General features: G+C 34.8%; 2 protein-coding genes across 2 annotated transcripts; one reads left to right on the forward strand and one right to left on the reverse strand.

Moving 5' to 3' along the window:
- Positions 1-4,350: 4,350 nt before the first annotated feature.
- Positions 4,351-14,635, forward strand: LOC101894848 (serine protease hepsin-like). Its single transcript, XM_020034734.2, has 4 exons — positions 4,351-4,789; positions 7,461-8,139; positions 11,817-12,115; positions 13,935-14,635. Exons 1-4 carry the CDS (start codon positions 4,375-4,377, stop codon positions 14,633-14,635), a joined length of 2,094 nt encoding a protein of 697 aa, XP_019890293.2. The 5' UTR covers positions 4,351-4,374.
- An 8,579-nt stretch (positions 14,636-23,214) lies between these two features.
- On the reverse strand, positions 23,215-26,146 carry LOC101892205 (eukaryotic translation initiation factor 3 subunit D-1). Its single transcript, XM_005177661.4, has 5 exons — positions 25,825-26,146; positions 25,347-25,497; positions 24,794-25,275; positions 24,165-24,457; positions 23,215-24,105 (listed from the first exon to the last, which is right to left on the reverse strand). The coding sequence occupies exons 1-5, from the start codon at positions 26,018-26,020 to the stop codon at positions 23,548-23,550; spliced, it is 1,680 nt and encodes a 559-aa protein (XP_005177718.1). The 5' UTR covers positions 26,021-26,146; the 3' UTR covers positions 23,215-23,547.
- Positions 26,147-27,113: the final 967 nt, after the last annotated feature.

A 27,113-nucleotide genomic window follows, 5' to 3' on the forward strand; every position in this document is an offset into this window, starting at 1 on the left:
GTCGCTTCTTTACTTTTCGAACCATTTCTGCTGATGTTGCTGTTTTCTTCCGTCGACTTCCTTGAAGTCGGGCTACGAGCGATGGTACGAGACACAAAAGATTTATTCACATTTAAATGCTGGAGTGCTCTAACGATAGCCACTTGTGTTTTCCCGGCAGATATAAAGAAATCACACTATCACGCTTGAATTCCAACACGAATAACTTTTTTTTTCTGGAAAGTTCTCACCAAAATGCTTTAGTACGCTTGTAAACAATATAATTTTTGCCATATTTTTTCAACGATTTGTCTAAAAATTAGTACTTGTAGGTCATAATGGGTTCTAGCTCCGGTGGCGAAACATTGTATGTATATGTCCACGTTTTGGTGTAGCCCCCATATAACGGTACATCTCGATATTCGGTATTTTGATGCCTCTTGCCACATTTTTCATGAGTTTGTCCAAAAATTGGTTTTTGTAGTTTGCAATGGGTTCTAGTTCCGGTGGCTGAAAATAGTATGTATAAGTCTACGTTTTTGTATAGCCCCCATATAACGGTACTTCCCGATTCGATCCCGAATTCGGTATTTTGATGATCTTTGCCGGATTTGTCTAAAAATTAGAATTTGTAGGCCATAATGGGCTCTAGCTCCGGTATGTGTATGTTCACGTTTTTGTATAGCCCCAATATAACGGAACCTCCCGATATTCGGTATTCTACCATTTTGCCACATTTTTCCACGAATTTGTCAACAAAAAATTGAATTTGTGGTTCGTAATGAATTCCAGCTCCTGTGGCGGAACATAGTATATGTAGGTCCACGTTTTCATACAGACCCCATATATAACGATACCCACCGATATTCTGTATTTTAATAATTCTAGTCATATTTACCCACGAAATTGTGGGTATTTAAGAAGATTTGGTAGATGACAATCCTTGAAGTATATAATTGTCTATAGAGATGGTATGGTGTAACGGCCTCACCCACCTAAGTTTAACAGCATTATCCAAAGGGTCTTACTGGCATTTGTAGTTTAAATTGGGACACGTTGGTATTCAGACTTTTGAATAGAAATGTTTTCTTTACCCAAAGGTGGAGGGTATTAAAAGTTCAGGCTGTCCGAACTTAATGTTTTTCATTTGTTTAACGTTTTTTTAGCTCTTAAAAATCCACCTTTACATGTGGTATGTCTATATTTAATTTTTTTTGGGAAACTTCAATAAAAACTTATAACAAATTCAATTGAAAAACATGACAGAAACTTGCAAAAACTCTAAAATTGCAATTTTGACGCGCTTCGAATACTAAATTAGTGTCAATTCCGCTACCGTCCTGTTGTACAAGGGCCATACCAAAACATGACCCCCCCACTTCATGCATTTCTGTCCCGAGTTTTCGTAATTAATCAGAAACCCTAAATATTAAACAATGCTGTCTGTGATCTGACTATCTGAAAACGTGGACCGATGTATCCTATATCTGTAAAACATGCAGACAAAAAATGTTTATAATCAAAATTTTGGTCACCTAGGTCTATCCCTTAGAGTGTTTATCGGAGCAAGTGTAGGAAGCCCTAAAGAATCCTATTGACCTCACAACACATTGTAAACGAAAAAAACATACCAAAATCTAAATCTTCCCTAAACGCCAGGAATTAATATATATTAATAGCGCATTTAAGGGTTAAGGCGTACCTTATGTGAATGCATGCAATGTTCTAAAAAAAAAAAAAAAAACAGTAAAGAAAGTCTTAAAGTCGGCCGGGGCCGACTTTATGATACCCTACACCACTTTGCTAATTTAGTAGAGCTCCACGTAACAATTAAAAGTTTTTATGATAACGCTATGATAATAATTATAATTTAAAGTTCAAAGGACTAAATATGCCGAAACATTTGTATCTTTTAAATATATATATGGGAGCTATATCCAAATCTGAACCGATCTCGATAAAATTTGGCAGAGATATTTCTGTGCTGTATTTGATATATTTCTCTGAATATCGTTGTTACGGAGTGCATATTACGGTTGTGGATAACAAATATAACAAATCGGATGAATAATATATATGGAAGCTATAGCTATATCTGAACCGATCTTCACCAAATTTGACATACTAGCTTCTAGACTCAATTCGATCGTAAGTGCCAAATTCCATCCCATTTGGAAAAATATTAGACGTTTGGTGCACAATAAAAGGTAAATCGGACGAAGTTATATATGGGAGCTATATCCAAATCTGAACCTATCTCGATAAAATTTAGCAAATGTATTTCTGAGCTATATTTGATACATTCCCCCAAATATTGTTGTTGTAAAGTGCATATTACGGCGGCGGAGGGCAAAAATAACAAATCGGATGAACAATATATATATGGGAGCTATAGCTATATCTGAACCGATTTCGATCAAATTTGGCATACATATTTTCAGGTCTAATTTGGGTGTATATGCAAAATTCCATACAATTCGGGTTGATATTACACGTTTGGTGCACAAAAAATGCAAATCGGGCGAAGATATATATGAGAGTGTTTATCGGAGCAAGTGTAGGAAGCCCTAAAGAATCCTATTGACCTCACAACACATTGTAAACGAAAAAAACATAACAAAATCTAAATCTTCCCTAAACGCCAAGAATTCATATATATTAATAACGCATTTAAGGGTTAAGGCGTCCCTTATGTGAACGCATACAATGTTCTCAAAAAAAAAAAAAAAAAACACTCACATGTTGTTTTAGGCAGAAAGTGTCAAAAGAAGTAATATTCTACAAAAAAAAAAAAAAAAAAAAAATCACTATCCATCTCAGAATTAACCATATATCTAGTATCCATCTCAGAATTAACCATATATCTAGGCATAATTGTTTTTAAGAAAACTAAATACGAAAGTGAAAACTATGCGTTTTCAATTGTTACTGCTAATTTAACACGTTCCCATTGAAATTGCCGATAGACACTTTTTACTTTATTTTTACGTCTGAAGTACCGCCTTCACCAGACTTGCCTTACCTCCGCGACTTTTCCCATTTCCAAAATTGAAGCTACTGAGCATTGTAGTGCAACATTCGCACCCATTTATTGAACTTTACATTGTAAACGAATGTTCACATATATTTATTGAATGCAATAGAAATGAAGAGGTCATCAACATCTATTGATGCGGGTTCCATTACTTGTTGCTAGATATACAAATATATGTGAAAGAATCCCCACTTCATAGAAGTTTGGTGGTTTCCTTTTAAAGTGAGTCAGACCGTAGTTCCCCTGGGTAAAGAAAATGTTCTGTTATAGGACCCCTGATTTATGATTACAATGGTGTACGTCATTTGATACGGATTAAACATAGATATTTTTATACCCTCCACCATACATAGTATGGAGGGTATATTAAGTTCGTCATTCCGTTTGCAACTCATCAAAATAATAATTGTATACACAACAAAGTATATATATTTTTGATCAGCTTAAAATTGTAAGACGATTTAGCTCTGTCCGTCCGTCTGTCTGTCCCTTTGTTGTTATCACGCTAGAGTCAAAATGAATTATGATAGGAAGCTATAACTTTGTACAGATCAGTCTTTTGTTCGCGCAGGCAGATAAAGTTTGAATAGGTGCTAGAACGATCTACGATATTATATAGCCCCATTTAACGGTACCACCGATATTCGGTATTTTGATGATTTTATCTGCACTTTTCAGTGTAATTGTCTGAAATTCTAATCAAGGAGTTTTTTGTGAATACTTTACCCCCTGGGAGATAATTGTCTATATAGGTCCACGACATCGTATAGCCCCCATACAACGCTACCCCCGATATTCGGAATTTTAATGATTTTAGAGACATTATACACCGGAATTGTTTCAAATTTCGTATTTGAAAATCCTAATAGGTACTACATTCTGTGTTAGAAAATTGTCTTTGCAGGTCCAGGTCTTCGTATAGCCCCCATATATCGGTATTTTGTCATGATCTGTTCGATCTAACTCGCAATTGTTTATGGTTCAGAGAAGGATACTGACGCCAAGTCCCATCTTATACCTACTTCCTTGTTATATATCGAAGGACATTAAAATAATCTCTTCATTTGGGTATAAATTATGTTTTCTCATATAAATTTCATCCAGAACCGTAATGTGCAACAATTGAATGGGGGAATTTATCTAAATATTACAATTCTCGTTAAACGTATACAGTTGCATTGATGAGACACGAGTCATGAATAATACCAATCTTAATTTATACTATTATGGCCAAGAGTCGAGTCGAGTTCATATAAAACACCAGGGATGTGAGCTAATTATTTTAGTTATAATAAAGCAAGCTAATTATTCAAACAATCGAGACAACGGATCTTAAAAACCTAACGCTAAAAAATCGGAACATGTCGGCATATATAATCCGTCAAAAATTATATACCGTATTTTTTATATTACTTTTTTCGATAGTAAAAATTGCCAATGGTAGAACGTACAAACCATGTGCAGTTCATACACACAGTGGCAGTTGTATTGCCTTGGGAAAGTGTCCCATACTCTATGAACAATTTAAAGTTTATAATGAATTGACAAGGGATGAAAAGGATTTCATTAAAAACTCACAATGTGGATTCGATAGCAATGGGGAGGATCTTGCAAGTCGAGTGCTTGTTTGCTGCCCCCGCAACAGCGACCAGTGTGGTGTAGTTGAAAAAGTGTCCAATAGTGGAAGTGATGGCAATAACAGAACTGAATCTATGATAGCCATACCAGACGATGCATATCCATGGATGGCCGTGATCGAACATGAGAGCACCGCAGGTATGAAGTATTTCTGTCTCAAAGGCTACAAAATAGATATCTGGCACACTCCTAAGATGATTGATATTTAAATGTTCGCATGTAATGGTACCCATCATAGAAAATCAACATAGTTCCTGTTTTGACATAGGTGCTATAAATTGATATAAGTAGATTTTAGTCATATTGAAGGATACATTTCACGGCTGAATTTGATGGTTTCAGCCTCCATGATCCGGTATATTTTAAGCGGTTGGATGGTAACTATCATTCTCTCCAGCAACGTGGCTCCAATTTAAAAATTTAGAATTATAATTGATAAAACAACTCAATCGAAAAAGACACAATTCAATTATTAGAGCGGCAAAGGTCGAATAATTCCAATGGAAGTATTTCATAATTTGGAATAGTCCCAACTAAACACTTTTCTGTACCATCTATATTTTGCTACTTAATTTTTATACCCTACACCACAAGGTGGTCAGGGTATTATGTCTTTGTGTTCAGATATAGCTATAGCTCCCATATATATTGTTCATCCGATTTGTTATTTTTGTCCTCCGCAGCCGTAATATGCACTCTGTAACAACAATATTTGGGGAAATATATCAAGTGAAGCTCAGAAATACCTTTGCTAAATTTTATCGAGATCGGTTCAGATTTGAATATAGCTCCCATACATAACTTCGTCCGATTTACCATTTATTGTGCACCAAACGTCTAATATTTGTCCAAATGGGATGGAATTTGGCACATACGACCGAATTTAGTCTAGAAGGTAGTATGCCAAATTTGGTGAAGATCGGTTCAGATATAGTTATAGCTCCCATATATATTGTTCATCCGATTTATTGTATTTGTTACCCACAGCCGTAATATGCACTCCGTAACAACGATATTCAGGGAAATATATCAAATACAGCTCAGAAATATCTTTGCCAAATTTTATCGAGATCGGTTCAGATTTGGATATAGTTCCCATATATATTTTTATCCGATTTCAAATTAATTTCGCACCAAATGGGCAATACAAGTCCGAATTGAAAAGATACAAATGCTTCGGCGTATTTAGTCCTTTGAATTTTAAATTATAATTATAATCACAGCGTGTATGATTGAATTCTCCCATAAAAACTTTTAATTATTAAGTGGAGCTCAACTAAATTAGCAAAGTGGTGTAGGGTATCATTAAATCGGCCCCGCAAGACTTTAGGACTTTCTTTACTGGTTAAAATCCCAAAATATTCTTCCCAGATGGTATATATTGGTAGCAAGAGTAAAATTTTATATCGGTTAAGCCGAATAGAAATGCACCCAAAATATAGCGGTACCAGTTATATAAAAACGTGATCCTAATAACTAATTTTAAGATTTCAAGCTTCGCCAAATACTATAGCATCATTTAGTACTTTTTAGTTGTTTTTTAGTGCGCATTTCCAAAATCACCTCCAAATTTCCACCCCACTCACTAACAGCTTTCAAGCACTATCCTTCCAACCATTGGCAAATTTAGTGCCATTTTGAACTTTTTGTACACTTTTAGTACGTATTTACAAAACTATCTCTTAATTTTGACCCCAAACACCAACAGTGACCTCAATACTAACATTTCAAATTGTCCGCTCCATCCTCTCATCCACAACCAAATTGTTCTAAATTAAGTGCCATTTAGTACAATTATTGCCCTTAGTGCAATTTTGCAAAACCACCTCCTTATATCAACCTTACTTCTCAAACATAATTCTTACACCAAATGTAAAGATTTAAGTACAATCCGTTATCATGATAGTACTTTTAGCAAAGACATAGAAGAATAAAGATGGGACAACACAGAGTCCAAATATTGTCATCAAATGGAATTAGCCCTGTTGTTACGATATCATAACAACATAATCACCAATGTTAAGTTGTTTTAACAGCAAATGCAATTTTCAAACGTCAGTGAAATGCGATTTTTAGTTCAAATTTTTGGTTTACAGAAAATTTCATTCTTAAAATTGCTCTGTAAATATAATTTTTATGATAACATCTCACTGTTGTGAGCAGCGCCTCTATATATTTTTCACATTAACTATTTTTCCATTATGCATTTTGTCCAGTCTTTACCATTTCAGGTCTTTGAATTGTGTTGTTTATATTAGCAAGCCTCTGTCATGAGATCTTAATCTTGATAGTATAGACACAAACCAATTTCTCAGAATGCCCTTTGTCTAGTCTTTACCATTCTAGGTCTTTGACTTGTAGTCCGAATTAAAAAAAAAACCTTTGTTACATCTATCTTACACCCCATAACCGACCCCCATGCCAACCCATCATACCAACACCTCACAACATTCTCGAATCGACTCACTCCAACCGTTCAATAACTTTCTTTTATTAAAAACTTAAATGGGACTACAACGAACTTTCGGGAAAAGAAATTACCAATAGGTGCAGCCGCGTTCCGATTTTAGATAAATCGAAAAAGTGGTTGTGGTCATGTTTTTTTTTTTTTCTCAAAAATCCAAGTTGAGGTTTGACTACCCTTAAAAAAGAAATATTCAAATCGGTCCAGCCGTTCGTAACTGATGCAATTACCAATGAACGACATTTGATTATGTAATATATAGATTTGCGTTAAGTCCTTTATAAGAGACTTAATGATTAACCTGTTGAATTGAATCCCCACTTCTTCTTCTTCTTTTCATTACAGATCCAAATATACGTGAATATCTATGCGGCGGCAGTTTAATAAATTCAATGTACGTTCTGACAGCAGCTCACTGTTTAACCGATGCAAAGTGGAAGGCTAGGCGTGTATGGTTGGGTCATTGGGATTCAAACAGCCCCAATGCCATGGAAATGGAAATAGAAGAGAACATCATTCATCCAAAATATGGCCAAAACTCCTATCATGATATTGCCCTTGTACGCATGAAAACCGCTGTAGAAGTTTCCAAATTTATACGCCCAATTTGTTTACCCTTAGACGGCCACCTAAATTCAGTGAAGCTAACAGATACCTTAGCGGAATTTGCCAGTTGGGGACCAGAGCAAAAAAATTTCGGCATCAAGACCACATCCAAATTTAAAATGTACCTAAAAGTTTGGGATACGAGATTGTGTAGAAAGAGGTACATAATGTCAAGACGTGAAATTAACTTGGATTATGAATTGTGTGCTGGTGGTGAAGAGGGTGTGGATACCTGTAGGGGTGATTCAGGCGGCGCTCTTATGCATTCCATGCATAAAGCTTATCGTGAAAAGGTTTATTTCGTTATTGGTGTAATGTCGTTTGGCATAAAACAGTGCGGTTCCAAGGGTTGGCCCAGTGTTAGCATAGAAGTTCAAAGTCATTTGCCATGGATATTGTCGAATTGGAGACGAACAACGTAGGAAGATAAACAGTATTTAATGTCGTCGTCTTTCAAAAACTGTGATATTGTATTATAAGTTTTTATTACTATATATATTTTAATTTATTTTAAATTTTAAGTTAGAAACTATCACAAAGAGACTGTACAATGAGAACTTTTTACCTCATATTATGCAAATAAAAAATATAAGAAATACAATATAAGAATTTGATAAACAAATGTCTCAGAAGACATGCCATTTCATCAGTCCTGCAAGTTTGAAATGTATTAGGTACTCTTGAAAGCTATTTAAAAATTGTGCTCTTTTTGGCGTGCCTTTCTTTTTCAAGTATTTTTAGGAATATACTATCGTTGGTGTAGTCCATTTGAAATTTGTTACCATTTAATCAATTTTTCACCAATTTTTGTCTTTTTGGTACCAAAATATCTGATTCACTTTTCAGCACAATTATTGTTATCAAGAAGTACATTTCTACCTATTGCTACTAAAATTATGACAGCAGATTATCACTGCCTTGCAAGTTTCCAGGAAAATATTCCCGTTCACCGGAGTTACAATGCTACCGATGCATTGTTCCATATACAAAATTTTGAAAATGTTGCCCTTACCCATGTAGTAATTGCGACGATTGGGCAGCAATACACTATTTATACCCTACACCACAAGGTGGTCAGGGTATTATGTATTTGTGCATTTGTTTGTAACAGGCAGAAGGAATCGAGATAGACCAATAGTTCCTTTTGATGATCTGCATAGAATCACATTCTGAGTCGATTTATGCATGTCCGTCCATCTGTCCGTCCGTCCGTCAGTCTGTCCATGTATTTTTGTAAACAAATTACAGGTCGCAATTTTGCACAGATAATTTGTTTGGCCCAAGGACGAACCCTATTGAAATTGGGAAAAATCGGTCAAAATTTAGATATAGCTCCCATATATATCTCCGTCCGATTTGCCTTTTATTGTGCACCAAACGTGTAATATCAGCCCGAATTGTATGGAAATTTGCATATACACCCAAAATAGGCCTGAAAATATGTATGCCAAATTTGATCGAAATCGGTTCAGATATAGCTATAGCTCCCATATATATTGTTCATCCGATTTGCTATTTTTGTCCTCTGCAGCCGTAATATGCACCCTCTAACAACAATATTTGGGGAAATAAAATCAAATACAGCTCAGAAATACAGTTGCTAAATTTTATCGAGATCGGTTCAGATTTGGATATAGCTCCCATATATAACCTCGTTCGATTTACCTTTTATTGTGCACCAAACGTTTAATATTTGGCCAAATTGGATGAAATTTGGCACTTACGACCGAATTGAGTCTAGAAGCTAATTTGTCAAATTTGGTGAAGATCGGTTCAGATATAGCTATAGCTCCCATATATACTGTTCATCCGATTTGTCATGTTGTTGCCGGCCCCGGCTGACTTTAAGACTTTCTTTACTGATTTTTATTATATAAAAAAAAAAATTTTGAAAAAAAACTGTATATACAGGGTGGGATAAAAAAACTGCAACAAAGTCAAACGCCATAATTTATTTCCGACATTTTTTGAATGAAAGCAAAAAATGTCGGAAATAGCGTAAAATTTTAGAATACGTTTAGATTTGTTCGAATTGGTCACCTTTAGCACGAATTATGGCCTTCAAACGGCCAATGAAACCGTTACACGCTGCCCGAATGTTGCTCTGCGGTATTTTGCCCCATTCCCGGCGTAGCGCTTGCTTGAGGAGATCGACACTTTGGTATTTTTTAGTGCCAACCTAGCTTTCCAAAATACTTCAGACACAATAGTATCCGGAGATTTTGGTGGCCATTGTGCGCTAGAAATGAAGCGAGGAACCTCATTTTGTAACCATTCTTGGGTGATAATATTCGGCATTCAATGCCTTTACCCCGAGCTCATTTTTCAATATTTGCCGAATGGAATATTGTAATATGTTCAGCTTACGAGCCATTTTTTGGCCACTGCAACGGGGGTTTCCATTGAGCCGCTTCTTTAATTTTCGAACCATTTCTGCTGATGTTGCTGTTTTCATATGCCAACTTCCTTGACGTCGGGCTACGCTACCAATATCATGGTAATGAGCGATGGTACGAAACACAAATATTTATTCACATTTAAATGCTGGAGTGCTCTAACGATAGCCACTTGTGGTTATCTAGCCAAATATAAAGAAATCACACTATAACGCTTCAATTCCATCACGAATGACTTTTTTCTGAAAAATTCTCACCAAAATGCTTTTGTACGTTTTTAAATAATAATGGAATAATTACAACAGCTGTCGGACGAGTGGCTTAGAAATGACAGCAGTTTGAAGTTGGTTGCAGTTTTTTCATCTCACCCTGTATATAGTCAAATGCCATTCGTTGGTATTTATTCATTCATTCTTTAAACTTTCACAATGTCTCGTCATAGTGGACTGCACCCACGTTCCATGGTCTACATATCAAATCATGTAACATTCTGTCTCATCTACTTCGAAACCACATGTGCCATTCATAAGTTCTCTGATGTGGTTGTCTTTAAAAAGTCGATAAGAATTATATTAAAAAATATTTATTGGAGCTATAAATATACCGGACCGAGCTTCGCCAGAAGGAAAAATTCGGTTGAATATGAAAAAAATCTATTCAATTTGGGATGATTTTACGTTTATGTTAGTGGCAGAGGTATTTTCAAGCTCTATCTGATGTTCGGTATCAAATAACTTGTTGTGGAGTGCATATTACGCATGTGAGAGACTTAAAACTCCAAATCGGATGTAACATATATATAGGTGAGCTTAAATGCGTAAAATACACTCCACAATAATGATATTTGATACCGGACATCAGATAAAACTCAAAATAGCTCTGCCAAATTTCATCGATATCGATTTAGATTTTTATATACATTCAATATACGCCTTCCTCCGATTTTATGGTTATTGCCCACCCCAATATAACGGTACTTCCCTTTATTCGTTATTTTGATGATTTTAGCCACATTATTCACCGGAATTGATTGAAATTAGGGGTTTGAAGTTCGTAATGGATACTACAGCCTAAGACAGAAAATTGTCTGTGCGGGTCCACGTCTTCGTATAGCCCCCATATAACGATACCTCCCGATATTCGGTATTTTGATGATTTTAGCTACATTATTCACCGATTTTTTTCAAGTTTCGCATTTAAATATTGTAATGGCTTATGACAAAAGTTACCTATGCAGGTCCACGTCATCGTATAGGCCTTTATATAACGACCACATTCGGCACCGCGTTTTATCTTTGCAAGAATATTATAAGATTTACCATGCAAATTTCATTCAGACATATAATGAGCAACCATTGAATGGGAAAATTTATCTAAAACCACAAATGTGTTCTGGTGTATGAAGTTGCATTTAGGAGACACTGTGAATAATACCAACCTTAATTTATACTACTACCAAAAGCCGAGGACGTATAAAACATCAGGGATGTAAGCTATTTTTTTAGTTATAATAAAGTAAGCTAACTATTAACAACAACGGAGACAACGGTTCTTAAAACCAAGTGCTAGAATAAAATCGCAGCATATCGGCATATATAATGCATCAAAAATTGTATACAGTATTTTTTATATTACTTTTTCTAATAGTAAAAAGAGCCAATAGTAAAACATACAAACCATGTGCAGTTCATACGCACAGTGGTAGATGTATTGCCTTGGGAAAGTGTCCCATGCTCTACGAACAATCTAAAGTTTATAATGAATTGACAAGGGAAGAAAAGGATTTCTTTCCAAACTCACAATGTGAATTCGATAGCAAAGGGGATGATCTTGCAAGTCGAGTGCTTGTTTGCTGCCCCCGCAACAGCGATCAGTGTGGTGTAGTTGAAAAAGTGTCCAATAGTGGAAGTGATGGCAATAACAGAACTGAATCCCTGATACCCATACCAGACGATGTATATCCATGGATGGCCGTGATCGAACATGAAAGCACCGAAGGTATGGAGTGTGAATTGAGATTAAATCAGATTTTAGATTTCAAAATATATTTAAACTCAAAGGTCGTATGAACCTACATAGATTTAAGGAAATGTTTTCATTGACTATAGGGGTCCATACAATTTTAAGGGCAATTGTTATCGTCGAATAGTCTCAGGGGGTATTGAAAAAGTTTGATTGGCCAAAATAGTATATAACAACTCGAAATATTTCAATATATATATTTTTACCTCTATCCGTTCATATAACTCCAATTGGTACCAAATTTAGTGTATTTTAGTAATTTCGGTAAACTGTTGTTGCAAAATGGCCAGGCTTAATTCCTTTATATTTGTTTTTATAAAAACAACGTTTTTTTATTAGTGGATAACGATGGATACGTTTACCAGGGGGTAATTCAGGGAATACCTAGGTTTCGGAAAGAGCCACCAATCCTCATCAGTTCCCTTGGTTTTGTCTGGGATATTCTCCCCAGAAGTTATTTTAAAAATAACTTCTATGACAAAAAATAATTTTTTACCCAAGTGACGTGATCGTAAGCTCAATAGAAGAGGAACCAAAGAATTAAATAAAACTAAAATCCTTCTGGAAAAATCTTCTAAATCTTACAACCGCACTTATAAACATTTACATCTTTCTCCACTTGTTATGCTTTCGTTTACCTGAACGAAGTAGCATAACCATGTAAGTTGGTTTTGTCTGTTACAACAAATCTAGAAAAAATCTTTAGTTTGTTTATCCTACGAAACATCAAAGATTCTCACTATAATTTCAGATTTCAAGGTATTTTCCTTCACCAAATACCAAAGTTTTTAGTACCTATTTCCACAACCACCTCCAAATCTCAACCCTACACACCAGCAGTGACCCTAATTCCAAATTTCAGATTCCAAGCAGTATCCGCACGCAGCACGCAATACCAAATTTAGTTCCATTTATTACTTTTCATTTCTGGATTACAGTCCTGTACTCCAACAGTAATGTTAATTCCAAATTAACCAAAAAGAGTACCATATCTCAATCGTACACTCCAACAGTAATCTTATTTTCAAATTTCAGAATACAAGCTCTATTGGAACGCCTAAATCCAAATTTAGTATAGCTGAGTAAACATAGGTACGACTTTCCCAAACTACCCCCATATCTCAATCCTTCAATCTGACAGTAATCTTATTTCCAAATTTCGTACATAAGTACGAATTTCCAAAATCTCCAACATACCCCAACCCTAAAAGTAATGATAATTCCAAAATCCAGGATTCCACAAGCCCCCCCAGCGGTTCGGCCAAATCCAAATTTTAGTAAATTTGGTAACATTTTGTACACATAAGTACAAATTCCTATAACTACCTACATCATACAATCCAATAGAAATCTTATTTCCACATTTCAGAAGTCAAACTCTACCAAATATCCAAAATTTTATTTGTATTTCATCAATCCAGCTCTACCGGTTTACCTAAATCGAAATTCTACCAAATTTAGTACTAATTAGTACTTTTCGCGCGAGTACAAATTTCGAAAAATACATATCCCAATCCTACACTCCGCCAGCAATGTTAATATCAATTTTCAGAATTGCTGTACCAGATTTAGTACCGTTTAGTATTTTTCGTACCATTCTAGTACGAATTTACGAAAACACTTACCCAACGTTAAAAAAAAGATTCACATCGGCGCAGCCGTTCTTAACTAATGTAATTACCAACGAACGACGTTTGATTTTTTATGTTAAGATTTCAATTGGGTTTTTATTGGAAAACTTTTCAATGAGACGTTTTCGTATAACCTTTGTTCTCTTGAATTGAATCCCCACTTCTTCTTCTTGTCATTACAGATCCAAATATACGTGAATATCTATGCGGCGGCAGTTTAATAAATTCAATGTACGTTCTGACAGCAGCTCACTGTGTAACCGATGCAAAGTGGAAGGCTAGGCGTGTATGGTTGGGTCATTGGGATTCAAACAGCCCCAATGCCATGGAAATGGAAATAGAAGAGAACACCATTCATCCAAAATATGGTCAAAACTCCTATCATGATATTGCCCTTGTACGCATGAAGACTGCTGTAGAAGTTTCCAAATTTATACGCCCAATTTGCTTACCCTTAGACGGCCACCTAAATTCATTGAAGCTAACAGATACCTTAGCGGAATTTGCCACTTGGAGACCAGAGCAAAAAGATTTCGGCATCAAGACCACATCCAAGTTTAAAATGTACCTAAAAGTTTGGGATACGAGATTGTGTAGCAGGAAATACATAATGTCAAGACGTAAAATTAATTTGGATTATGAATTGTGTGCTGGTGGTGAAGAGGGTGTGGATACCTGTAGGGGTGATTCAGGCGGCGCTCTTATGCATTCCATGCATAAAGCTTATCGTGAAAAGGTTTATTTCGTTATTGGTGTAATGTCGTTTGGCATAAAACAGTGCGGTTCCAAAGGTTGGCCCAGTGTTAGCATAGAAGTTCAAAGTCATTTGCCATGGATATTGTCGAATTGGAGACGAACAGTCTAAAATGTTGACTTTCAAAAATTGTGATATTGTATTATACGTTTTTATCCATATATTTATATTTTAATTTTAAGTAAGAAAGTATCACAAAGAGGCTGTATAATAGCAAACTTCTACCTCATATTATGCAATTTAAATTTATAAGAAATACATGAAATATATTTTAAAACAAATATTTTTGGAGGAAGTCTAACGACGTGCTTTTTTCAAGTATTTATGTTGGTGTCATCCAAAATGAGTAATTTTTCACCAGTTGTTCTCTTTTTGGTATTAACAAATGGACAAAATCAATGCAAAAATCGACAATATTAATCAATCAAGTGCCACCACCACAAAGGCTCAAAATTCTGGATAATTATAACTCGTATATCTTATCTCTTTTATCAATTATCTTCAAATTGCACACATCCTAATATTTTTACAAACACAAGATCTGTTGTGAATATGGGATATATCGGTCTACACCTTCTGGTACCTGCCCCACACCGGGGGGCATTGTGTCTAGGATGGTTGGTATTGAAAATGAGATATAGCCCCCATATAGCGGCACATTCCGATATTCAGTATTTTGGTAGTTTTAGCCACATATTTCCACCAATTTGTCTAAAAATTGGTATTTGTAATTCGTTACATATAGGTCCACGTTTTTGCATAGCCCCCATATCAGGGTACCTCTCGATATTCTGTATTTTGATGGTTTTAACCACATTTTTCCACGGATTTGTCTAAAAATTGGCATTTGTAGTTCGTTATGGGTTCTAGCTCCGGTGGCGGTACATTGTATATATAGGTATAGTATAGCCCCCATATAAGGTTACCTCCCGATATTCAGTATTTTGATGGTTTTACCCAAAATTTTCCACGGATGTGTCTAAAAATTGGTATTTGATTATCTAGGTCCACGTTTTTCTTTAGCGTACATATAACGATTATTTTCATGATTTTAGCGACATTATTTAGCGGAATTATTTTGAATTTCGTAATGGGTACTACAGCCAATGGCAAAAAAAATTCGTATGCAGGTCCGCGTCTTCGTATAGCCCCCACATGACGGTACCTTCCAATTCTCGGTATTTTCAAGATTTTTACCGCATTATATACCGTAATTATAACAAATTTCGTTGTAAAGTTCGTAATGAGCACTACAGCCTATGGCAAAAAAATCGTATGCAGGTCCACGTCTTCGTATTGTCCCCATATAACGATTTTAATTTATGTGGTAGTTCTCGATTTTTTTTTTAAATTTTTCAAGTTATTTTCAAATAGTGGAGGGTATTAAAAGTCGTCCCGGCCAAACTTAGCTACTTTTTTCCTTGTTTATTGTTATTGATATTTCAATATCAGTAGTGCTAATGCATCTACCTTTACGTTTCTACCATTCCATTTAATAGGGCGAATTCAACATTACAAAAAAATGTTTTGACATTTAATGGTTCCGTCAGCTGGGCTGATGCGATCTACTAGGTAGATCTGATTTGCTTGCAGGGATTTCGTTATTAAATTTGTTTAACAATCTCTAAAAATGTTTCCTGTGATTTAATAAACGTTCCCTGCCTCGAATGTGGTTGCGTAAAAAAACCACAGAAACAAAGTACCATTCGTTGTTTACATCCTGAACTTTTAATAAATACCACATCCGTTTTTTTTTAACCATAGTCTGATAATTTTTATACTCATTGTTTTAATGACGTAATTAACATTCATCTTTTTATGACGTAAAATTGATCATTTGGTTCTGCGGTTAAAAGAAATAATAATTAATCTGTCGAGGAAGATAAGTTCACTTCTTCTGGTAAATTTAAATGAATCACTTTTGGCACACTTTGGTTTTTCACCATCGTGTGTAAAATTGTCAATATAAGTACACATCATTTACACACAATTAATTGATCGAATTCTCAAAGACAATTTTGAATTTTTATCTATTGCGACTGTTAAGTACCAAATTTAAAACAATTTCGTGGGTAAATGTGACTAGGTGTGTCAAACTCACCGAATATCGGTAAGTACCGTTATATGTGCGCTATAAAAAAAACATGGACCTAGATATTTAATGTTCTTCCACCGTAGCTAGAACCCATTATGAACTACAGCTACCAATTTTTAGGTGAATCCATCAAAATACCTGAAATCGGGGGGACGATATATGGGGGCTATACGAAAACATGAACTTATATGTACAACGCTACGTCAACGGAGCTGGAAGCCATTACGGAATATATGTACAATTTTTTAAACAAAACCGAGAAAAAATGTGACGAAAATCATCAAAAAAAAATACCGAATATCGGGAGGTACCGTTATATGGTACCTACACCAAAACGTGGAACGATATTTTCAATACCAACCATACTAGACAAAATACAAATTTTTGTGCAAAATTTTGAAGCTCTACGTCAAATTATGTGGGCTGCATCGTGATTTTAACGGATTGACGGACATCGTGAAATCGACTTAGAATTTTATGCTGATCATGAATATATATACTTTATGAAAGATTTTATTTTGAAAGATTTTATTATTTATTATTATAATTTATTCATTAATTCGATTCTATAATTTGAACAAAGAAATATTACTAGAAATTGTCATATTCTGTAAAATTTTAAAGAGCTGCTGTATTGACAGGTAATATTTTCTGAAACCCTTTTCGAACTGTAGGTCTAAGGAATTATGTGGGTCATTCACTGTCGGTTTCTATACCCTCATGATAGACCCTACAAAGTATATTTAGTTCAAGATCAGCATAGCGATGTCCGTCTGTTTGTTGTAATCACGATCTTTTTTAGAACCAATTGATTTAGAATGCTAAATTTTGCTCACATATGTACATATTTTGCCAGTTAAGTTCGATCCACATTTTCGTATAGTCCCCATATAACGGTACCTCCCGACATTGACATTTCTTTCCTTTACTAAAGTTTTCGTTTCACATTTTCGTTAAATTCAGTTTGACAACATATGACCAAGAGGGACCTCAACATAAAATTTCATCTCAATCCCATTGCACAATACAAAATTTCAATCTACATCTCTCTATCCTAAACTATAACAGTGATCCAAAATTAGTACCGTTTTGTACTATTCGTTCAGCTATTGTACGCATTTACACGACCAAAGCTCAGCACCAGATAGCAACAGAGACCTAAATTTCAAATTTTCGGATTCCATCTCTAAAATTAACTCAATACCAAATTTAGTAAAATTTAATACATTTTGTATAATTTTAGTACACATTTCCAAAACCACCTTAATATCTTAACCTCAGATACTAACAGTGGCCTCAACATGGAATTTTGAAATTCCAGCTCTATCCCTTCTACCATAACCAACTTTAATACTACTTTCCGTACTTTTCGAAAAATTTTTTCTTAAACCACCTTCATATCTTAACCTCAGATACCAACAGAGATCTCAATATCAAATTTCAGGATGTTAGCTATATTCTTTCACCCAATACCAAATTTAAAAACATTTAGTACTTTTCGCATAACTTTGGTACATATTTCTAAAATTAAACTAATTACTCTCATTTCAGTTTTAAACAGCCCAGCTAATAAATAAATTGTCATTAGCCTATGTTTTGGTTTTTAACCTTAAATTTAAAACTCTTCAAATTCAGATATCTAACTTGCAATGCTCTCTCCTTCTTACCCAACTCGTTTAGTTATTTCGTTGTGTTCATCAAGTGATGATGTCGGTTGGGGTGCTCCGTGATTTTTTTGTTGAAACCATTAAATAAGAACTAAAACTTAAAATATATATTAAAAATTATGAAAATATTTAATAATTACTGCAGTATGTGCAATTCCCTTACAAAACATTGAGAAAAAGTGTGAAATATGAAAGAAGTTACTAAAATGCGCGTCTATGGTTAAGTAATCGTTTGTCCGTTAGTTTATGTTAATGTGCGTTCGTGTATATTCATTGTGTACTCTGTCAATGTATTTTAGGAGAACCGTGAGCATTGACAACAAAGATTTAAGGAAAAAAATTGCATCAAAATTTCCATGTCCCGTCGCTTGTTATGAGAGTGAGTGAAACAAGTGGTGTGTTGTTCGTTTTATTCTTCGTTTTCCGGGTGACAAGACATTGTATTCGATGATCGGCATACATTAGATAAATTTGTGCTTTTACAATAAAAGCTTTAGTCCATTAGTTTGGATTAAAACCAATATTGTATAATATGGAGTTGTTTTATAACGTCTTAAAAATAATGCTTTAAGAGTATATTTTGAACTTAAAAACATCAGATCGGAAAGCATTTTTTTATATTTGAAAATAAGTCATCAGTGTTGTATACGTCGGTCAGTTGACAATTTTGGATTATTTTGCGTGTGTCAAATCAATTTAATAACAATTGAATCTATATGGAGCTACGAAAAGTTCAGAAAGGTAAGCTTTTTTGAGTTTTTTAACTTTAAGCTCTATTAAGGTGAGGGTACATATGCAGCTTTCAATCATGGCTAGGCATATTAATGGCAAAACACAAGGGGAAACGACGGCAGGATTCGACTGCGACTCTGGCATCCCTTTATGATATGTCACAAAATATCCCATGCGAAGACTTCAAGTTGCCTATGTACCCACATCCTGAGACTAGTCATCTGCACTTGTCTTAATAATCGTTTTAATATGTTATCATCGGCAAATTTACAAAACCAAAATTTACAATAGGTGTTAGGATTTTTATTTTTTGTTTGGTGGAAACGCTACAATGCAATCTCTTTCTTTTGGTGCCACAATTCAGTCAAAATAAATACATAATTTTTTATGTGTGTGTAGTATTGATTCAAGTAATACAGACATGTCAGTATTAAGAAGGTAAAGTCATGCAATCATATGTTTGCAATTTTTTCATTCATGTGACAACATCTCATTGTCAAAATTTATATTTATAAATCTATTGATTACTCAAAAATTAGATGGGAACCTGTTTTTTATTCAGTTTTCAATTTGACAAGGTGAATTACAGAAAATACTGAGACGGAAAATAAATGACTTTACCTTCTTGATTTTTCTAAGTAAAAAGGCAACATATAGATAAATGGGAAATAATTTTTACAATTTGGAAAAAAAAAAAACAGTATTTTCCTCCCACCATGAACTCAATTTTGTAAAAAACGCAACTTTCCATTAATTTTATATGTTTTTTTTTTCTCCAGCTTAAAGGTGAAACGATTTTTTGATTGGCTTAAGTCATAGACTGACTTCTTCGGAAAAGACCGTGCCTTGTCTATTACCAAAGTATTTTGTTGTTGCAAAAACAACAATAAAGTGATTAAGCCTGACCATTTTGCAACAACAAAATACTATGGTATCCCGAACAAACAAGCCAACACTGTTCTTTTAAAAGACAAGGGGTTTTTGTTGTAACAGACAAAACCAAATTACATGGTTATGCTACTTCGTTCATGTAAAAAGAAAGCATAACAAGTGGAGTAAGATGAAAATGTTTATAAGTGTGGTTGTAAGATTTAGAAGATTTTCCAAAAGAGTTTTTGTTTTATGTAATTCTTTAGTTCCTCTTCTATTGATCTTACGATCTCGTCACTTGGGTAAAAATGTTTTTTTCATAGAAGTTATTTTTAAAATAACTCATAGGGAGAATATCCCAGACAAAAAAACAAGGGAACTGATGACGATTGGTGGCTCTTTCCGAAACCTAGGTATTCCCTGCCTTACCCCACTGGTAAACATTACCATCGTTCTCCACTAATAAACAAATGTTGTTTTTATAAAAACAACAATAAAGGGATTAAGCCTGGCCATTTTGCAACAACAAAATACTATGGTATCACGAATAAACAAGCCAACACTGTTCTGTTTTGAATAATATTTTTAAATAATGTTGAAAATTTTCAGATTCTGTTGAAATTTCATATTTGCTCTGTTCCGGAAACTGCAAGAATGTTAAAAATGTTACTAAAATAACATTTTTCTTTTTTTTCTACAATAACATTTTTCTTTTATAATATTGTTAACAAATGGAAAACTTGTAGATTTTTTCATGTTCTGGAACAGAGCAATCTGAACCTTCTAAGGATATTTTTGGGACAAAAACAAAAATAAAGTAAACGTAATCATATTAAGAACTGGATACTGTGACTGTGAATCAGTGACGTTCCATTCTTGTTCCCCCTTTTTTCTTAAATTAAAATATTGTCAAAAAAAGCGTCAAATAAGCAAAAAAAATTGCATTTGTTTTTAGTAAATTTGAAGTTACAAGACTGTAGCATAAGAGTTGCGTTTTCTTTTTAATTTAATCGACCCCCACTACCTTATTATGATTGAGTACTAGTTCTGATACAGCCTAAAAATACTCCGCCCATATGTTGTCGATACCCGTTCAGACTTGATTTAGGTTAAATTTAATGGAAGTTATGTACCAAGCATAATTCGTTTGTGCAATTCGCTTTAATGTTTGATCGTACGATCTATTTTCGACTACAATAAGTCTGTCAAGTTTAAACCAATTAATTTATATATAACCCCATACATACGTTGCATTAGATTTTATATTTTTGCCCTCCCTGGGGATATGATAGTTGGAACAAAACATGAAAAATAGCGTACGAATGTTTGTCCAAAACCGTAGAAATCAATTAAGATTAAGATATAGGCCCTTTGAATATTCCATCCCATTTCAAATTTAAGCCACATCAATGCTATAATACGCTTTCAATAATGATTATAATTGACCGATTTTATTTATCGGTTACCTTTACAGTACTTCCACATACAAAATAATGTTGATTCACCCTTTTCTGCATAATGTCGCAAAAGATGAGCCATATACAACCTCTAGACGTTTTAAAGGAGCACACTCCCACAAGTGCAGATATATAGGATTACAACAAAGAGAAAAACCTATGGTATTTTTTTTATACCCTACACCACATAGTGGTAAGGGTATTATGTCTTTGTGCATTTGTTTGTAACATGGAGAAGGAGACGAGATAGACCCATAGTTACTTTTGAGAACCTTCATAGAATCACTTTCTGAGTCGATTTATGCTTGTCCGTCCGTCTGTCCGTCCGTCCGTCCGTCCGTCCGTCCGTCCGTCCGTCCGTCTGTCCATGTATTCTTGTGAACAAAATGCAGGTCGCATTTATTATCCGATTGAGATGAAATTTTCCAAACAATATTTTTTTGGCCCAAGGACGAACCCTATTGAAATTGGTGAGAATCGGATCAAATTTAGATATAGCTCCCATATATATCTTCATCCGATTTCGGGTTAAATGAGCACCAAATGTCCACTATCAGTCCAAATTGCCTGAATTTTGGCACACCCAACCGAGTTCGGCCTAGAAGCAAGTATATCAAATTTGGAGAAAATCGGTTCAGATATAGCTATAGCTCCCATATATATCTTTCATCCGATTTGATCTTTAAGTCCCTCACAGTCCTACTATGCTCTCCACAACCGTGATATTTGGTACCAGGTATTAGATGGAGCACAGAAATAGCTGTTTTAAATTTTATCGAAATCGGTTCAGATTTGGATATAGCTCCCATATATATCTTCATCCGATTTTGGGTTAATTGACCACCAAATGGCCAATATCAGCCCAAATGGCCCGAATTTTGGCACATGTGACCGAGATTAGCCTTAAAGCAAATACCACAAATTTGGAGAAAATCGGTTCAGAAACAGCTATAGCTGCCATATATATGTTTTATCCGATTTGGTGTTTAAGCCTCTCACATTCGTAATATGCACTCCACAAGAATGATATTTGGTACCTGATGTAAGATACAACCCAGAAATAGCTGTTTGTAATTTTATCGAAATCGAAATCAGATTTGGATATAGCTCCCATATATATCTTCATCCGATTTCGGGTTAATTGTGCACCAAATGGCCGATATAAGTCCAAATGGACTGAATTTTAGTACATCGGACCAAATTCAGCCTAGAAGCAAGTATATCAATTTTAGTGAAAATCGGTTCAGATATATATATAGCAACCATATATATGTTTCATCCGATTTAGTGTTTTAGTCCCATACATTCGTAATATTCACTCCACAACCGTGATATTTGGTACCAGGTATTAGATGGAGCACAGGAATAGCTGTTTTAAATTTTATCAAAATCGGTTCAGATTTGGATATAGCTCCCATATATATCTTCATCCGATTTAGGGTTAAATGTGCACTAAATGGTCAGTATCAGCCCAAATCACCTGAATTTTCGTACATAAGACCGAATTCAGTCTAGAAGCTAATACGTAAAATTTGGAGAAACCCGGCTCAGAGATAGCTATAGTTCGTAAAATGCACGATAGAATTAGATAGATTTTGATTTTGTACCAAATATCTCATAGAGCTCTGAAATGCCCTGTATAAACCTTTTTACGAGAGCTCTACTAAATATGCATAGTGGTGTAGGGTATCATATAGTCGGCCCGCCCGACTTTTGAGCTTTCCTTACTGGTTTACAGATGTGTTTTTCAATTCATTGTTTATCATTTTACGGCCTTCAGCACTGTAAATTCTGTCAGTTATGCGAAACCTCGAAATTAAAAGATTCTACAATCATGCCACACAGGATTAACAAATAAAACTCAACAGATTTCTTTGAGTTGCTTTATTTACATAATAGCATTTTCTTCTTTCTTTTCTTTTATATTTAAAGCAACCCATTTTGGATAGTATTAGAATTTTACTTGGAAATATTGATTTTATCATTGTTTATACGGATGTGTGTATCTATATGTTGTACAAATATATTTAAATTGTTTTGTAACAAATAATTAAAAAAGAATCTAAAAAATATTTATAAAAATGCTTATGTGTTTATCTTAACTTTCCGCTTTCTATTCTTTTTTTATAAATTGTCCTTTTGTTGCATAAGATGTTTGTTGTGATCTTACTTTTGTTGTATGTTTTGTATTTTTTATTGATTTTACTTATTGCCACTTCCGTATGCATAAACAGGTTGGAAAGCTTCGCCATCATCACCCTCACCATCTTCACCGTCATCACTTTCGAAGGTGTTGTCGGGAATATCGTACAAACGAATCATGGGCTTGTTGGGATCCTTCATGATCAAATAACGACCATCCTTTTGTTTCATAACAATATCAATAATGCAACGGAGGATGCCCCAGGCATTGTCCATGCTCAAATTGATTTGAGTGGCAAATTCATGGGGTTTGAATTGTTGTGTACCCAAAATGACATGACGTGAGGGATCGCGGGGATTGATACGAGAAACATAACCTAGCTTGAGCTGATCGGAACCGGCAAGGACAGCCTGAACAGTCCATTTAGCCAATTTGCAGGCATTGTTGCGCAGCTCATTCGCCAAAACAGCACCACGCTGAGTATCCAACTTTTGACGCCACTCAACACCATTAGCCAATTTTGAGTCCCACTCGTTCAAAGCCTTAATCGACAGGAATTGGGGTTCATTATTGGGCGAAACCAAAACACCATCATGTTCACAACGAGCTACCAAAACCTGAAAGGGAAGACAATTAGTTGCAAATTATTTTTGAATGTGCGCCATAATGAACTTACAATATCACTGCCCAAATTCCATTTCTTGTAACGATAACCAACACTAGCCACTTCAATGTCTTCGTCTTCGGTAATGAATGGATTGGGTTCTTGGAATTTATACTTGGGTTCATTGGGACCAGTTTTCAATACTTGTTGACTGAAATTGTGATTAATAAATGTGGCTTCAATGGCCAAGTTACGGGGTGAATTCGGTGAGCTGTCATCATCGGTTGGTGGTTCCACAGAGGTTTCATTAACCGTAAGTAAATCGAATTCAGTGTTGTCACGTTTATCCATGAAGATTTTGTTACCTAAATAATAAAAAGAGGTATTAGTACATTTATGTGAACTTACACATGGGAATTTCCATATTAGGCTATTTAAACATTGAAGCCTCTATGGATTTTCATAACAGAAAAAATGTGAGTTAGAAACGGTTTGACGGGGGTTTGTATATGCTATCATGTGAATAACGTCTACAAAAAGGACATCTTGTCGAGATCTTTTGCCAAAATGATCCTTCACTTTTTGCTTGAAAGCTCTACATTAGTAAAGTCCTGTCTTGCCATTTTAACGTGAGCAAAATACAAGTACAGCGACCTTCCTTAAAATCAGAAATTTGCATGTACATACATCCTTGAACTTACCAATTTTGTCAACAACGATATCCCACGAATAATTGGAGCGTGTCGAACACATAATGGTGGCCAAAATGGCATCAGTTGCAAACACATTACCCATAGTCTTGGAGAGACGACGAATAATAGGATCATCAGTTGTTGTAACAGTATGAACAATACGATCGATTTTTTGCAATGCTTTTTCATTCTTGACATTGATGCGATCGTAGACCTTGTCATAGTATTCCAATGTACCACAGGTGACAATATCTTCACCTTCCTTGATGTTGGGCAAAGACAACTTCATAAGACGTGGGAAGTCCATTTCCTCAATGGAAGACCAATCGGAACGTACTGCTACCGATGATTCACGCATTTTGGGTGGAGCATTGCGACCACCGAATTTTCTATTAACACCACGGCGGTTATCGCGAGCCTTGGAGTTTTTACCACCTAAAGTGGTCATATGAGGTGTAGCACCGCCACGGGCGTTGCGACCTCTGGCATTTCTGTAAAAAAAATATATGAAGTGGTAAATGTTAAAAGAAGTATGTTTGGAGAAATATATATGGAATTTTACCTGGCATTGCGCAAATTGCGGGCATTGAAGCGTCCACGTTGATGTGGTGGTTTTTGTACACGAGCAGTATCCACCAAATGGAAAGTGGTTTCATCTTCTTCATGATAGTAGGCATATTGGTTGCCAGTGCCAAAGGAAGAAGCATATTTATCTGCAAATATTTGAAGCATTCATTCAAACATCTGTTTTATCGGTATTATTGTAAATAATTCTTTGTTTTGATTTGCATTTCCCATGGCAATGTCAGAACAAACAACAACAAAAAATATCCCTCTTACCACGAAATGTCAAAAAACAACAAAATTGCATAAGGGAAATTTTTTGCATACACACACGCACAAACGGCTGTCTGCCACATATTTTGTTGTTTAACATAACCCAACTTTTTTACTCATATGAAGCAGTTTTAACTCTTTACAAACATCGTAAAATTTTGTCTGTTTCGTCTGCCTTTTCCATGGATTCCCCATCAACTTACTTTGATATTTCTTGTCATTATTGGATGTATTAGTCCAATCGCAAATCTTTCCCAGACGATCACTTTTACTGAATGGCTGATATGGCACATCTTTGAAGGTGTCGGGCATTTCGCATGGTCCCCAACCAGTCTCATTGTATTGCACCGTCGGCTTCTCAAAGTGCAATGCACCGGATGAATTTAAAGTTTCACTCATTTTTACAACTTTCCACCAGAGGTTTTTTATGATTTTTCACAATTTTCTTCGGAAAATTTAATAAATTAATACACCCAACACGAATTGACGTGACAATCGTGAATACGATTTACAAGAGAAAAGACATTGCCACTATCGATTAATCGAGTTTTTGCAAAAGTCCAAAACGATTCCTGGTAGATAGAAAATCGACCAATCGATTATTGTATGGCGACCATCAAGGCTACTGTCATGTTCATAGGACGCTTTCAACAATGTTGTAGATATTCGGTAATACAAGCCATGGTGGTGTTGTTTAAATCGTGGTAGAAGAATATATGTAGACGCATCAATGAACTGTCAAATCAATTTTGTAATTGAAAATGTTGAATAAAAAATTATTTAAATTTGTAAAAATTGTTGAAAACGCGAATTATAACCTCCGAATGACGTCGTATAAGAAAACATATAAAAATCTACTTATATTTGAAAGAAAATTTAATTTTTTTTCACATATCAATGTTCCCAAGCGTTGATGCATCTGCCTGTATTCTTCTACCATGATTGGAAAATAGAATCAAAACAACAACAAATGTCTGTTTATTCAAAATCTGAATTTTGTCTGTTAACTAACAATTACAGAAAATGGGACCAAGAAAGAGAAAAATTTTGACACTGGTTTTACTCACCAATTTATTTTTAAATTTGATATCGAAAATTTGATTGAAATATAGATTAATTTTGAATGAAAAATTATTGAAATTTGTACAATTTTTTATTTATTATTTTTAAACTAAAATGAAGATACCATTTACTTTTAAAAAATCTTGCCATATCTCTGTACAAAATGCATATATGTTAAAGGATATATGTAATAATGAGAACCCGATAATGTGAACTTTATACTTCACTTTTCCTAAAGTAAGGGATAACAAAAGTGAACTGTAAAGGAAAGATATAAAAACGGACCTATGTGTGTATATTGTTTTGAATAAAAAGAAAACAATTTTAAATCATTTAAAGTTATGAGACAACAAAAATGCATATTTTTCACGATAACTAGTGACAAAATGTAAAATTTTGGGACAAAACAATATTGTCCCTTTATCTTCGA

This window comes from Musca domestica, unplaced genomic scaffold, assembly GCF_030504385.1.
Source record: "Musca domestica strain aabys unplaced genomic scaffold, Musca_domestica.polishedcontigs.V.1.1 89, whole genome shotgun sequence".
In the NCBI taxonomy this organism is placed as follows: Eukaryota; Metazoa; Arthropoda; class Insecta; order Diptera; family Muscidae; genus Musca; species Musca domestica.

Coding starts and splice junctions, on each gene's coding strand:
- LOC101894848 (XM_020034734.2), top strand. CDS start 4,375: ATGTCGGCATATATAATCCGTCAAAAATTATATACCGTATTTTTTATA. Junction 4,790..7,460: donor CGAACATGAGAGCACCGCAG/GTATGAAGTATT, acceptor TTTTCATTACAG/ATCCAAATATACGTGAATAT. Junction 8,140..11,816: donor TCGAATTGGAGACGAACAAC/GTAGGAAGATAA, acceptor TCATACGCACAG/TGGTAGATGTATTGCCTTGG.
- LOC101892205 (XM_005177661.4), bottom strand. CDS start 26,020: ATGAGTGAAACTTTAAATTCATCCGGTGCATTGCACTTTGAGAAGCCG. Junction 25,498..25,824: donor TAATGACAAGAAATATCAAA/GTAAGTTGATGG, acceptor AAATATTTGCAG/ATAAATATGCTTCTTCCTTT. Junction 25,276..25,346: donor CGCAATTTGCGCAATGCCAG/GTAAAATTCCAT, acceptor TTTTTTTTACAG/AAATGCCAGAGGTCGCAACG.